At 49.0% G+C, this 13,460-nt stretch overlaps 1 protein-coding gene across 1 annotated transcript; it reads right to left on the bottom strand.

Annotated features, from left to right (window-relative positions):
* Window positions 1-10,991: 10,991 nt before the first annotated feature.
* On the bottom strand, window positions 10,992-13,231 carry LOC148825568 (zona pellucida sperm-binding protein 3-like). Its single transcript, XM_088926222.1, has 8 exons — window positions 12,674-13,231; window positions 12,457-12,572; window positions 12,274-12,380; window positions 12,020-12,194; window positions 11,825-11,942; window positions 11,526-11,626; window positions 11,375-11,448; window positions 10,992-11,203 (listed from the first exon to the last, which is right to left on the bottom strand). Exons 1-8 carry the CDS (start codon window positions 13,229-13,231, stop codon window positions 10,992-10,994), a joined length of 1,461 nt encoding a protein of 486 aa, XP_088782348.1.
* Window positions 13,232-13,460: the final 229 nt, after the last annotated feature.

Here is a 13,460-nt window from a genome sequence, read left to right as displayed (position 1 = left end):
GACAGTGAGCCTGTCTCTCAATAATAATAATAATACAGTGTTTTCTCCTGTCCCAGCCTGGGGAACAGACAGTGAGACTGTCTCTCAATAATAATAATACTGTGTGAGCTCATGACCCATCCTGGGGAACATACAGTGAGCCTGTCTCTCTATAATAATAATTCAGTGTGGGATCTCCTGTCCAACTCTGAGAAACAGACAGTGAGCCTGTCTCTAAATAATAATAATACAGTGTGTGATCCTCTGTCCCAGCCTGAGGAACAGACATTGAACCTGTCTCTCAATAATAATAATAATACACTGTGTGATCCCCTGTCCCAGCCAGAGGAACAGACAATGAGCCCGTCTCTCAATAATAATAATTCAGTGTGGGATCTCCTGTCCCAGCCTGAGGAAGAAACAGTGAGCCTGTCTCGAAATAATAATAATACAGTGTGGGATCTCCTGTCCCAGCCTGGGGAACAGTGAGCCAGATTCTCAGTAATATTAATAATAATAATACAGTGTGATCTACTGTCCCAGCCTGAGGTACAGACAGTGAGCCTGTCTCTCAGTAATAATAATGCAGTGTGTGATCTCCTGTCCCAGCCTGAGGAACAAACAGTGAGCCTCTCTCTCAGTAATAATAATACAGTGTGTGATATACTGTCCCAGCCTAAACGAAGACACAGTGAGCCTGTTTCTCAATAATTATAATACAGTGTGGGATCTCCTGTCCCAGCCTGGGGAACAGACAGTGAGCCTGTCTCTCAATAATAATAATACAGTGTGTGATCTCCTGTTCCAGTCTGGGGAACAGAAAGTGAGCCTGTCTCTCAATAATTATAATACAGTGTGTGATCTCCTGTCCCAGCCTGAGGAACAGTGAGCCTGTCTCTCAATAATAATAATACAGTGTGTGATCTCCTGTTCCAGCCTGAGGAACAGACAGTGAGCCTGTCTCTCAATAATTATAATACAGTGTGTGATCTCCTGTCCCAGCCTGAGGAACAGTGAGCCTTTCTCTCAATAATAATAATACAGTGTGTGATCTCCTGTTCCAGCCTGAGGAACAGACAGTGAGCCTGTCTCTCAATAATAATAATACAGTGTGCGATCTTCTGTCCCAGCCTGAGGAACAGACAGTGAGCCTGTCTCTCAGTAATAATAATACAGTGTGTGATCTACTGTCCCAGCCTGATGAACAGTGAGCAGTCCTAATAGTTACCGCTTTCCTGATTTAGCTCAGCAGCTTTTATTTCGCATGAATCGCAGGCAACTTGTGAGAACAGGTTGGGTTTGCTGTGCTCACTGGCTCGGCGTCTTCGTGTCGTAGCGCCGCAACGGTGTGTTTTCCTTCCTTCTCTTTTCAGCCCGGAAGAAACATTTTACTTGTTCCTTTTGTAGCCCACGCATGCCGACGCCTGTGTTGTGTTGTGGATTTTCTCCTTCTTGAATTTGTACTCCTCCTCCCTCTCTCTCCCTATCTCTACCTCTCCCTCTCTCCCTAACCCCCTCTCTCTCCACCACTCTCCCTCTCCCTCGCCCTCCACCTCTCTCCCTCTCTCTGCCTCTCTACCGCTCTACCTCTCTCTACCTCTGCCTACCCCTCTCTGCTCTCTCTCTCTCACTCTGGAGTTTATTTTCCAGACAGAAATCCAGCTCCGTCCCTCCTGTGGAAGATTAGTGATGCAGGATGAGAGCCCCTAACCGAGAGCACTGCAGCGGCAGGTTCTGTGGTCTGTTTCAAATCCACCCGCGATGAGACACCGAGGAGAAATGAAGAGCCCCAGTCGCGCTAGAAAATCACCCGGGAAAGAGACTTTCAATGTAGGAAAAAAAAGTCGTTAGTAACAGACATAATGTTTGTTTTGTTTTTTTAATCGCTGCGATGTGTGACTAAGCTCATACGACTAAGAGTTGCCCCCTTTGTCTAGATCTGGTAACCTGCTCATCGCTGGTGGGCCAGATCGTGTCCCCCGTCACTATACTGGGGCATTAGGACCCACACAGACTGCAGGGTGAGCACCCCCTGCTGGCCCCACAGAGAGGGAGAGGTAGAGGTAGGGAGAGAGGTAGGGAGGGGAAAAGGGAGAGGTAAGGAGAGAGGTAGAGAGAGGGAAAGGTAGAGGTAGGGAGAGAGAGGAGGAGTACAAATTCAAGCAGAGGCCTGAATGGAGCACTGTCGTATGGCCCTGACATCAATCCCTCAACTCTCTGCATAAAGCAGTGTCTTATGGCCATGACATCCCACCCCCACCACTCTCAGTGGAAAGCACTGTCGTATCCCACCTCCTCCGCTCTCTGTGAAAAGCAGTATCTTCAGGCCCTGACATCCCACCCCCGCCACTCTCTACGTTAAGAAGTGTCGTATGGCCCTGACACCCACCCCTGGACTCTCTGTGTTAAGCTGTGTTGTCAGGAACTGACATCCCACCCCTGCCACTCTCTGTGTAAAGCAGTGTCATATGGCCCTGACATCCCAACCCCGCCACTCTCTGTGTAAAGCAGTGTCATATGGCCCTGACATCCCACCCCCACCACTATCTGTGTAAAGCACTGTCGTATGGCCCTGACATCACACCCCCACCACTCTCTGCGGAAAGCACTGTCGTATAGCCCTGACACCCACCCCTCCACTCTTTGAATAAAGCAGTGTCGTCTAGCCCTGACATCCCACCCCCGCCACTCTCTACGTAAAGAAGTGTCGTATGGCCCTGACATACCACCCCCACCACTAACTGCGTAAAGTAGTATCGTCAGGCCCTGACATCCCACCCCCGCCACTGTCTACGTAAAGAAGTGTTGTATGGCCCTGACACCCACCCCTCCACTCTCTGCGTTAAGCTGTGTTGTCAGGCCCTGACATCCTTCCCCCGCCACCCTCTGTGTAAAGCACTGTTGTATAGCCCTGACACCCAACCCTCCACTCTTTGAATAAAGCAGTGTCGTCAAGCCCTGACATCCCACCCCCGCCACTGTCTATGTAAAGAAGTGTCATATGGCCCTGACACCCAACCGTCCACTCTGTGCTTAAAGCAGTGACGTCAAGCCCTGACATTCCACCCCCTCCACTCTCTGCGTAAAGCAGTATCGTCAGGCCCTGACATCCCACCCCCTCCACTCTCTGCGTAAAGCACTGTCCTATGGCCCTGACATCCCATCCCCGCCACTATCTGCGTAAAGCAGTATCGTCAGGCCCTGACATCCCACCCCTGCCACTCTCTACGTAAAGAAGTGTCGTATGGCCCTGACATCCCACCCCCACCACTCTCTGCAGAAAGCAGTGTCGTCAAGTCCTGACATCCCTCCCCCTCCACTCTCTGTGTAAAGCACTGTCGTATGCCCCTGAAATCACACATCCACCACTCTCTGCGTAAAGCACTGTCCTATGGCCCTGACATCCCACCCCCGCCACTATCTGCGTAAAGCAGTATCGTCAGGACCTGACATCCCACCCCTGCCACTCCCTGCGTAAAGAAGTGTCGTATGGCCCTGACATCACACCCCCACCACTCTCTGCGTAAAGCACTGTCGTATAGCCCTGACACCCACCCCTCCACTCTCTGCATAAAGCAGTGTCGTCAGGCCCTGACATCCCACCCTTGCCACTTTCTGGGTAAAGCAATGTCGTATGGCCCTGACATCCCACCCCCGCCACTCTCTGTGTAAAGCAGTATCGTCAGGCCCTGACATCCAACCCCTGCCACTCTCTGCGTAAAGAAGTGTCGTATGGCCCTGACACCCACCCTCCAGTACTGTAATTGATCGATCCAGGCGGTATTGACCATTTTCTAGATATTTAAAACAGGGTCAAGAACGGGAAAAGAATCAGTACTCACCAATCGGTGAAGTTAATCGTTAATTCTACGGTTCTTCAGTTGAATTAATAGGTTGTCTCTACATAAGTGATCAATAACTCTCCGCAATGCGCTCCGCGCACCTCCCCTGGTCTCGCTCTCTGATCCCGGCGCTCTGGCTGGTGTCTCTGACATCACAGTGCTCTTTCTGACATATATAACATCTCCACAAAAAAAACACACCGGGCTTTGAAGAGAGGCGATTCATAACAGCTGGAGAAGGTGTAATATTTGTGTGCGTCAGCAGTGAAACTGCATGTTGATTGATGGAGGGCTGAGCGGGGAATAACGGTTGCTCAGGGTCACAGGTCATAGTGAATTTAGGAGCTAACTGGTTCGGAGTTACAGGTTAAATAATAAAGAGTTTCTTCGAGTGTCACATCTTCGTCCTGGGTTCTTAATTTTTACACTATACGTGTACGAGAAACAAGACAGTGTGTGTGTGCGCCCTGGTGATTCTGGGAGACAGATCGAACCTGGGCTAAAAGAGAGGGGGCTTAGCCCTCTTCCATTTGCTAGTTCAAAGTTGTACAACCCACTTGTAGCTGCTAGGCGGCGCAGTCGTCGTGCACAAAGAACGCTTTGAAAAGCGTCAAAAGCAAGTCATTCCGAGTTGGTCGTTTCTGTTTTCGAAAAGCTGAATTGCTGCGAAATACTGAAATGATCTCACGGCTCCTCGGTTGTCATTTCTGCTCCGTAAAGGAATCACAGCACGCGTCGGCTTCCAGCACGGTGGGTCGGGACACGATGCCGGGGGTCAGAGAGAGTGATGTCTTCCTTGTTAGTATAGTGGTGAGTATCCCCACCTGTCACGCGGGAGACTGGGGTTCGATTCCCCGACGGGGAGTCGCTCTTCTTCTACCTCCTTAGAGAAAGGACTGCCTTTCACTTCTCTTTGTCTTCTTTCACAGCGCCGTGCACCTTTTCATTGCTCTCGCTTTCAGAGCCTCTGCACGGCACACGACTCGACATAAGGACGCGCAATGAAGTGAAAGCAGGAAGCGCCGCGACATGCACTGTGCAGATCCCGCCACACTAAGAGGTGAGTGGGTCTGTTCGATCACAGCGCTAGGCGAATCCCCAAACAGTGTGCGTGGCGACAAAAGAAGCCGATCTGTTTCGAACCAGGGACCTTTTCCGCCTTGCCGTGTGTCTCGGTAACTCGCTGTGATCGTATACTGGTCAGTACTTTGCGTTGTGGCCGCAACAACCCCGGTCCGACTCCGAGTCCCGGCAGAATAGGGGCATCTGCTTTTACTACTTGCACGAATGAAGGCAAAAAAAAGCCAATCGATGTGAACGAACGGCGCTTTACAGAGGAGTACTGCCTGACTGGATCGTTGATGAACGACAGAGGCCACTCCGACCTCTTCTCTGTTTTCTTCAATGACTTACTAAGGATCTTCTTGACATTCGCCCATGCAGGGGAAGCCAGTTACACCAAAGCAAACGCAGGAAAGTGCAATTCAAGCAGAGACCAGGAGGGACTTGTTTACACCGAGAGTGGTCGGAGAATGGAACAATGCGCCCATTGTTGCTGGAGCCGATTCTTGATGAGATCTTGGGCTCACTAAGAGGCCCCCGCTGGATGCTAATCTTTCTGTTGTCCTTGCAGGTCCTGCGCTGCTTTTGAGCCGACAGAGCTCGTCCTGGTCTGTCGGCACAGCCCAATTGCAAATGATCGGCTCCGCGTACAGAAGGAACGTGCGTTTGGTACAAGAGTGCATGAAGGCACCGGAAATACATTGGGAACAAATGACCGGTGGCTCTTTGCAGTGAGCTCTATTTTTTTTCATTTTCTTCCCTTGTATTTTCCTTGCTCTTTTACTCCTTTTTTACTCTTTTCCCCCCACGCAGAGACGGAAAACATGCCGAAACCCTGTTTCACCCTGTGTTTGTGCAACGTCAGTCTGTGCATGGAAAATAAATCATGCAGCTGCAGTGGCGCAATCAGTCAGTGCGTGGTGCTTATACAGCAGCGCCCAGTGGAGTTATGCTGAGGTTGTGAGTTTGAGCTTTACCTGGAGCAGTGTAGCCTGTGTCTTTAGCTGCTGAAAGCAACTCTTGAGTTTAGGTGCTCTTAGGTATTTGCTGGAGATCAGGTCTAAATTAACATGAATGAAACAAGTAAAGCTTTACTCTGTACCACACCCAAAGAAGGTTCCATTGCCGAAACGTTGTTTAGCATGGAATAAACCTTTACTCGTTCCTTTGCAGCCCATGCATGCTGACACAGCTACTTACTTAAATTACCATCAGCTGTGGACCCTCAGCTGGCCTGTACACAGGTAGATGAGAGATATCTTCTTAGACGAGAGGAGCGCGATGGAGTACTGAAAACTTGAAAAAGCTCTCACAGTTAGATTCTGTGTTTTTGTTGTTCCCTAGATATGTTTTTAATGTTCTTTTTCATTTTGTTTTGCAGTGAGCACTGTTTTTTCATTTTCTTCCCTTGTATTTTCCTTGCTATTTTACTGTCCCTTCTCCCCCAGGCGGAGACGGAAAACATGCCAAAACCCTGTTTCACCCTGTGTTTGTGCAACGTCAGCCTGCGCAGGTCTTTAGCTTCTGAAAGGAACCAGTTTAGATGCTGCTACGTATAGGTTGTCCTTAACACCTTATTTAGTGGGATTGTAGTCTGTTAGGTATTTGCTGGAGATCCAGTCTAAATTAACATAAAAGGAACAGGTAAAGGGTTTATTCCACGTCACACCCAAAGAAGGGTCCACGTCGTGTTTTCTTCTCTTTTCAGCATGGAATAAACCTTTACTTTTTCCTTTGCAGCCCATGCATGCTGAAGCAGGTCACTACTTAAATTCCCATCAGCTGTGGACCCCACTGCTGATCTGTACACAGATAGTTGAGAGATATCTTCTTAGACGAGAGGTCTACTGGGACTAAGGGAGCACGATGGGGTACCAAAGACTTTTCTGTGTTTTTGTTGTTCCCCAGATTTATTTTTACTGTTCATTTGTTGGGAAGTTGTTCCGTTAAGTAATTTTTTTACATTTTATTTTCTGTAGTAGTTAGACTACTACAGTGATTTACCTAGGTTCCCGGAAGGCTTCTTGCATTGTGGTTGTTGTGTTTTCGAGTTACAAGTTTTTTTTTTTCTATTTTTAGGACCCCACACATTACTGTGGGACTAGTTAACTTAAGTTCTTACATTGTACCTGAAATTACCACATAAACTACTACTGTTTTTCTTTTTTTTAATAAAGGTACAAATGATGTTTTTATTCTTTCGGCTGATTGGCAATGACCGTACAACAGGTCATTGCAACGAACGTGGCTGCTGAAATTTGTCAGCAGCTCCGTACTAAACCTGTTCTCAATTGCAACAAACCTAAAATAACATCTGCTGCCCATAAGATGTTACTGATGTAGGAGACTAACTTAAACCACCTCTTCACAGGGTTTAAGTAGCTCAGTAGAGGAACAGTCGATCGCATATGAACTGTTCTGAATGTAGTGGAAATAATATAGTCACAAAGTAACGAACATACAGTATGCACCACTCGTTTGAAATATTTAGCTAAAATTGTTTTCTAGACACCACAACTATTCACAATGAATTTGATCAATACATGTCTTTATTGTAGCGGTGAGGCTTATTAATAAGACAGAATTAAGTGTTGCTGTGCTTTCCCAAATGAGGCCCCATCTCTCTCTTCATCTCTGTGGTGCAGCCACAGAGAAGCTATTCATGCAGGCTGATTTAAGGTTTTCTTTTGATAAGGGACAGCTCCCAAATGGGGATGCACTTAGCTAAGCCTGGCTATCATGATCAATGGTCATCCATTGGCGCCTATCTGTCTAGGGAGTGCCAGATGGACATCTGGACTGCATTCCTAGGTGTCAGGAGTAAGTGGCTCATATCTCACCTTGATCAACCAATCAGGGACTGGTAGGGCCGAGTAACCCACGTGGGACTCTGATGCCCGTGGAACTTTCAGCCAATGAATGAGCTGAAGTTCCTCCAGGTAAAAACAGGCAACACAGAGAGCCTGTAGTGGACTTTTCTGAAAAAGAGAATTCTGAAGAATTCCAGGGCAGGACGGCCCAGGAGCAGAAGGCTCCCAAGGGCAGGACATTCTCGCAGCGCGCCTCCTGACCATCCTGAGACTCAGCCCGGACAACCACAGAACGGCCAGTGTGTCCGAGTGCCAGAACTTTCCTCTGTTCTAAGAGTCTAGAGCGGAGGTTGCCACGAGTAACCAGAGGATCCACCCGAGGTTAGCATCAGCAGCAAGCCTCGTGAACAGGTTGGAACTGTGGACAGCTGAATCACTATTCAGAACTAGCACTTCATCAGGAACGAACCGGTCTTCTTCCTGACCTGCTGGGACCCACAGTCATCTTTTCTCCTGTGCACAAACTTTGCTAGTGAAAGCCAACACTAACTAGCCGGTCGGTGAGCATCAGCAGGGCACCGTCACAAGCAGCACAGCACAGCCTGGCACGGAGCCAGAGAGGCCACAGGAGATCTGAATTCCCAGAGATTGGATGAGTATTCAACTTCAATGCATTACAGCTCGAGAATTCAATTGTTATCCCAACCAGTTGATATCAATTTAACTCCTAAGAGTTATGTACTTGTTTTGAGTATCTAATGTAGAAGTTGTAACCAAGTTCAATTACGAAATGGTCTAAATGAATGATATACTGAACGTATGTCCTCTTGATATATGTAACTCTTGGTAACTGACTGAATATATACCCTTTGTATTCTGATAACCCTCTCGATAAGATCTGTTAGGTTTATATGCATATTCTATGTATTAATAAATGTATCCTCGTGTATTAGTACCTGTGTGTGTGCATTGTTTGAGTTATATCGCATGGTTGGATTCTAAAGCCATTAAAAGAATCATTTTGTGATTTACTGCTACAATTAATAATTGTCCCAGTAAATGCCCAAACCCTACAGAACTGGTGCCTTCAGAGAGCACACTACATAGTGATGACATCTTTCTGTATGATCAGGACAGGAGCTGCAGGTCTACTGTGTTGTGGCTGCAGTACAGTTTTAGCTTATTATTACAATACTTTTTAACAGCGACAGATTCTTAAGATCACGAGGTGTTTATATTATTTCAGTAAGCTGTTACTACATTCGGAACTGTCCCATAGGATTCAGTGTTCCATTAGTTTGGCACTAAACTGCTTAGTCTATTGCAGGAATTGTACTTAGTCCTGTCCTGCAGTGTCCTCTAGAGGGCAGCAGCTGTTTCCTTGGGCTCATTGCAATTGGGAACATTGTGATTACTGAGCAGGGGACTAAAGTCAGCAGATGAGCGCGTTGCAAATCGGTATTAATCTGGCGTACAGAGCTGCATGCTAATCTCTGGATCGTCTCCAGTTAATGCGATGCTGTTCTTACCTTGCAATTGACCCAATCTGACTACTGGCACCAACCCTGTTATTACAAAGAAACTTCTTGTGTACCTACCGTGATACATAAGTTTGGTGGAGAGGTTTGGCAGCCCATATTCAGTCAAAGATGTGTGTGCAGATCACTGTGATATATAGGCATCAACAAACTGACAAATACAATATTAAATGTTTAACTGATAAAACCCAAATGAACCAAACCTGTATAAATTAGTGGTGGAAAGGAGTCTTTTTATATAGCAAAAGGTCTCTGATCCTTTGGTAAGAATGATGGGTATATAACCCATTGTCCTCAATATTAGAAATGAATCCTTGAGCATTGCCGTTGTACCAACAATCCTTAAAAGTGCTGCCATTACCACTGTTCCATAAAAGCCTAACATTACCCTTTCTTGCATAAATTGTAGAACATGCCGTCACATTTCAGTTGCACCTCAGTAGCAGTTTGATCTATTATCACCCTACTCCCCACATCATAACCTTCGCTCTTCTAATTCTAGTCTCCTAACTGTCCCCCAAGCCCGTCTACACTGTATAGGTGACAGGGCCTTCTGCTGTTATGCCCCCCAGCTCTGGAACTCTCTCCCCAAGGATACCAGAGTCACCTTCCCTAAACTCCTTCAAATTCAGACTCAACACCTTGTTCTGTAGAAGAGCCTTTAGTGAACTGGCTCTATTCTTTACCCCTCTGCTTCTACTTTCCTTAGTACCACCATCCACGGTCTCCTCAGTCTATTGGAATTGTTTTATCCTGTGTATTCTTATTGTAATTATGTCAAGTGCTTTGAGAAGCCACCTTTAGAACCATTATATAAAATAGTTTATCCTAAATCCTTGAAGCTTTAATAGGGCAGTGCAGTAGGGCTAAGAATTAACAGTGTTAGTGGGCCAGCAGGATTTGTGCAAATTATAGGTAGTCACAAAGGAAGACTAGGATTCACTTGAAATCCATGACATGGGACACTGAAACAGTGGAGAGGCTTTGTGTAGTAAGCGTTCAGTCTCAATCTACAGTCTGTGCTGCTGGTAGAGGTGGTTGTGAACACCTGTCTTCCCAGTCAAGTACTGGGATCTCCAGTCTCACTCTTAATACTTCCCATGACTGTCCACTACCACTGCTGTGAAACCAACATCCATAAGACAAGACCTCCGAGATTCTAACTGTACCATTATTCATGGATGTTCACGCACCAGTATTGTTCCTCTGCTAAGGAAGGGAAGGCCTACTTTACACCAAGCCCCTGTTGACAATTCCTTCCTTGTGTTTCTTTTAGTTTGTGCAGCCTAGAATAGGACACCAGATCTCACTCTTACTGGGCACTACAGTAGCACCACCCCTCTCAGAAATGGGAGGATTTCCAGTATATTGAACACCTGTCTCTCCCACAGTAAAAAAAAGTCACACTGCCCTGCCCAAGGAATAGTGCGGCCATCTTCCCCCAGTACAATGCTTTATTACTCCAGCCATTTTCAGTCCTCATTGGCAGCAAGACAGGAAGCATTCTTGAAAGTGGAACCCTCACAAGTACTTCCATTTATTAATGCGTCTCACTTCCCTTGAATTTCTCCACCCCATTCAAACCTATAAACCATAAAGAAACAAGGACAGGCAGAAGGGTCTTTCACAGCTTTATTGAGATGTTGCCATTACAAGGCGAGTGGAGGCAGGAGAGTCACAAGGGCCAGGCTGGAGCCTTCATTCAGGCACCTGGGGAGGAAGAAGGAGGACAATCCAGCTGAACTGCAGGACACCCACCCCTACAGGAGCTCCTCCTGCCAGACCCTACCTGTCCACTGGCCAACATCTCCAAAGTGCTCTGCTCCCTCCACATCCTCACTGGTGCTCTCAGCATCTGCACTGGAGCTCTGAGGGTCTCCCTCCTCATCCTCAGTCCAGTCAGCTCCCACATCCAGAGGACCCTCTACTGGTGCCACAGCCACCCGACTGCTGGTCACCAGGCTCCTGGTACCTGTGGACAAGCAGCACCCAGGAGTGAGGGATCCGCTATACCCAGAGTCCCACAGTGATGCTACTCATCTAAACAGTCCCTTTGTTCAGCATGGGATCATTCCTCAGTTGTCCAAGCATGGTTGTCTCTTGGGCAGAGATGCATCCACAAGGGATAGAGAACCAGACCCACCTTCATTCCGGCTGCCAGCACACCTGGACTCACAGCAGGCACAGACCTCATGGTCACCATACAGCTCCTCCCACCTGGAGGAGAGGAGGACAGGTGAGGCCTCCACCTGGCATGTCCCAGAGCACCCTCAGCAGGCTCCTTGCAGAAGTACCTCTTCGCCTCCCTGTTGTAGGTACAGGACTTGGTCCCTGGTGTTGCTTTAGCAGGAGCCACAGCCATGACACAGTGCATGTACAGCTCAGTCACTTCATGCTGCAAGAGGGAGAGTCACAGCATTAAGGGATCAAGGCCAATAGAGGGACAGAGAAGGACCTTCTGCCATCTGTGAAGGCAAGCTGGCAGCTCTAGGCACTACAGCTGCCACGGTCTGGTTCACATCTAGATCATGGATGGAAAAGCAGACCATGGATCAGTAGAGCAGGAAGGCTGAGCGGCCTTTGAGAGCAGTACCTTCCTGGACAGCTTCTTCTGGAAGAGGAAGGCATCAATTGTGAAGCGGAGCACATCCTTCTGCTTGGAGGGGACAAACCTGGACAGGCAGCCATCTGCCTTGCTGTCCACCATGCACCTGGGGACAAGGACAAGGATGAACCCCTGCAGGCTCTCAAGGCTCCCGCTCACCTCTCCTCCCAGAAGGGGCCGTACCCCAAGTTGTCGATCACGGGGAAACGGGGCTGGGAGTGCTGGTCTGGTTTCTCCGTTACGTAACACGAGTGGATGTACAGCCTCTGCTCCGCTGTGGCAAAGTAGGCAGTGGCCTGGAAGTACATGGGCTGACCCAGGAAGTACTCATCCTTAGGAGAGAGCCGGACCCAGTGGGCTGGAGAGAGAGAGGCAGCATTACACCTGCACACAGCACCCCCTGCAGGCAGGAGGAGCCACTCGCTCAAGGAGCTTACAGTTGGTGGTGAGCAGGACAAAGCTGTGCTTGTTCTTCAGGTCCTTGAAGAAGGTCCTTCTCCTGGCCCACGTGGGGACATAGCCAACCTTGTAGGAGTAGTGGAACCTGCAGGACAGAGGGGATGAGGGGCTTCTGGACACTTTCCCCAGCAGCTTCTCAGCAGCAGCAGAGCCCTGCCTACCTGTTGTAGGAGCACTTGACCGGCACAGAGAAGGGAATGAAGCGATGCACAGGTGCACTGGAGGAGGGTGGGGCATAGCGGAGAGTGTTGGAGTACACCAGGCGGCCCTGGACAACCTGCAGGGTCACAGAGGAAGGGATATTCCCAAGAAAGGCAACCCCGACACTAGCCCTACAGCTCACATCGATACACTGCCTGTAGATGAAGACCCGCTTACCGATCGCTCAGTGCCGCACTCGTGAAGCCCGTAGATGAAGTAGAAGTAACTGCGTGTGGTTCGGCTGACGCTGCAGTTGCCCAAGGTCACCTCCGATGGCCGACAGCTGAAGCCGAACAGGAGCCGACTAACCCTCACATACATCCTGCTGGAGTCGCACCACACAGCCACTCCTCGGGTGCCCCCGATGGCCGGGCGAACCGGCTGCCGCCCTCGCTGGGGAGGAAACAGGATGCTCTTGATGTAGGCGGGTAAGGGGCGGCTGCCGGCTTCGGGCTTCATCTTCTCCTTGTCGAAGTAGGGGGAGTACGCGTCTCTGGACACGGGAAGGCGGCGAAAGCCGGGAGCCAAGGACTGCGAGTCGTTCTCGCTTGCCGACAGGTCTTCGGAGGGCGCATCTGCCAGGCTCAAGTCCTCCGACTGGGCTGCGTCTTCAGGAGCCGGGAGGTCGGCCTGGAGCGCTAATTCCCGAGAGTCCCAGCCAGCCGGCCCGGCGGAGATCAGTGCGGGGAGCCCGGCCCCTGCGCACAGGCACAGCACAAAGAGAAACGAGCGCATTGCCAAATTGACGTCCCGCTAAACTGCTACAGAAGTAAGACAAGTAAACCACCAAACTGTGTTGAAGCAAGAGAGCATAAAGTGTGAGCGCGGCGACTAGGTTTTTATACTGGCAGGACCTGCTACCACACACATGGTCACACTACCGCTCAATCAACACAATCAATTACACACAGAGACCCGGATTGTTCTCAGCGTCTAATTAGAACCTGCTTCCAGTCTGAGGCGG

The sequence above is a fragment of the Atractosteus spatula genome, chromosome 10 (genome assembly GCF_055471065.1).
Source record: "Atractosteus spatula isolate fAtrSpa1 chromosome 10, fAtrSpa1.hap1, whole genome shotgun sequence".
NCBI lineage: Eukaryota > Metazoa > Chordata > Actinopteri > Semionotiformes > Lepisosteidae > Atractosteus > Atractosteus spatula.
The sequence above is the reverse complement of the archived record's forward strand: the minus strand, read 5'-3'. Positions and strand labels throughout refer to the sequence as shown.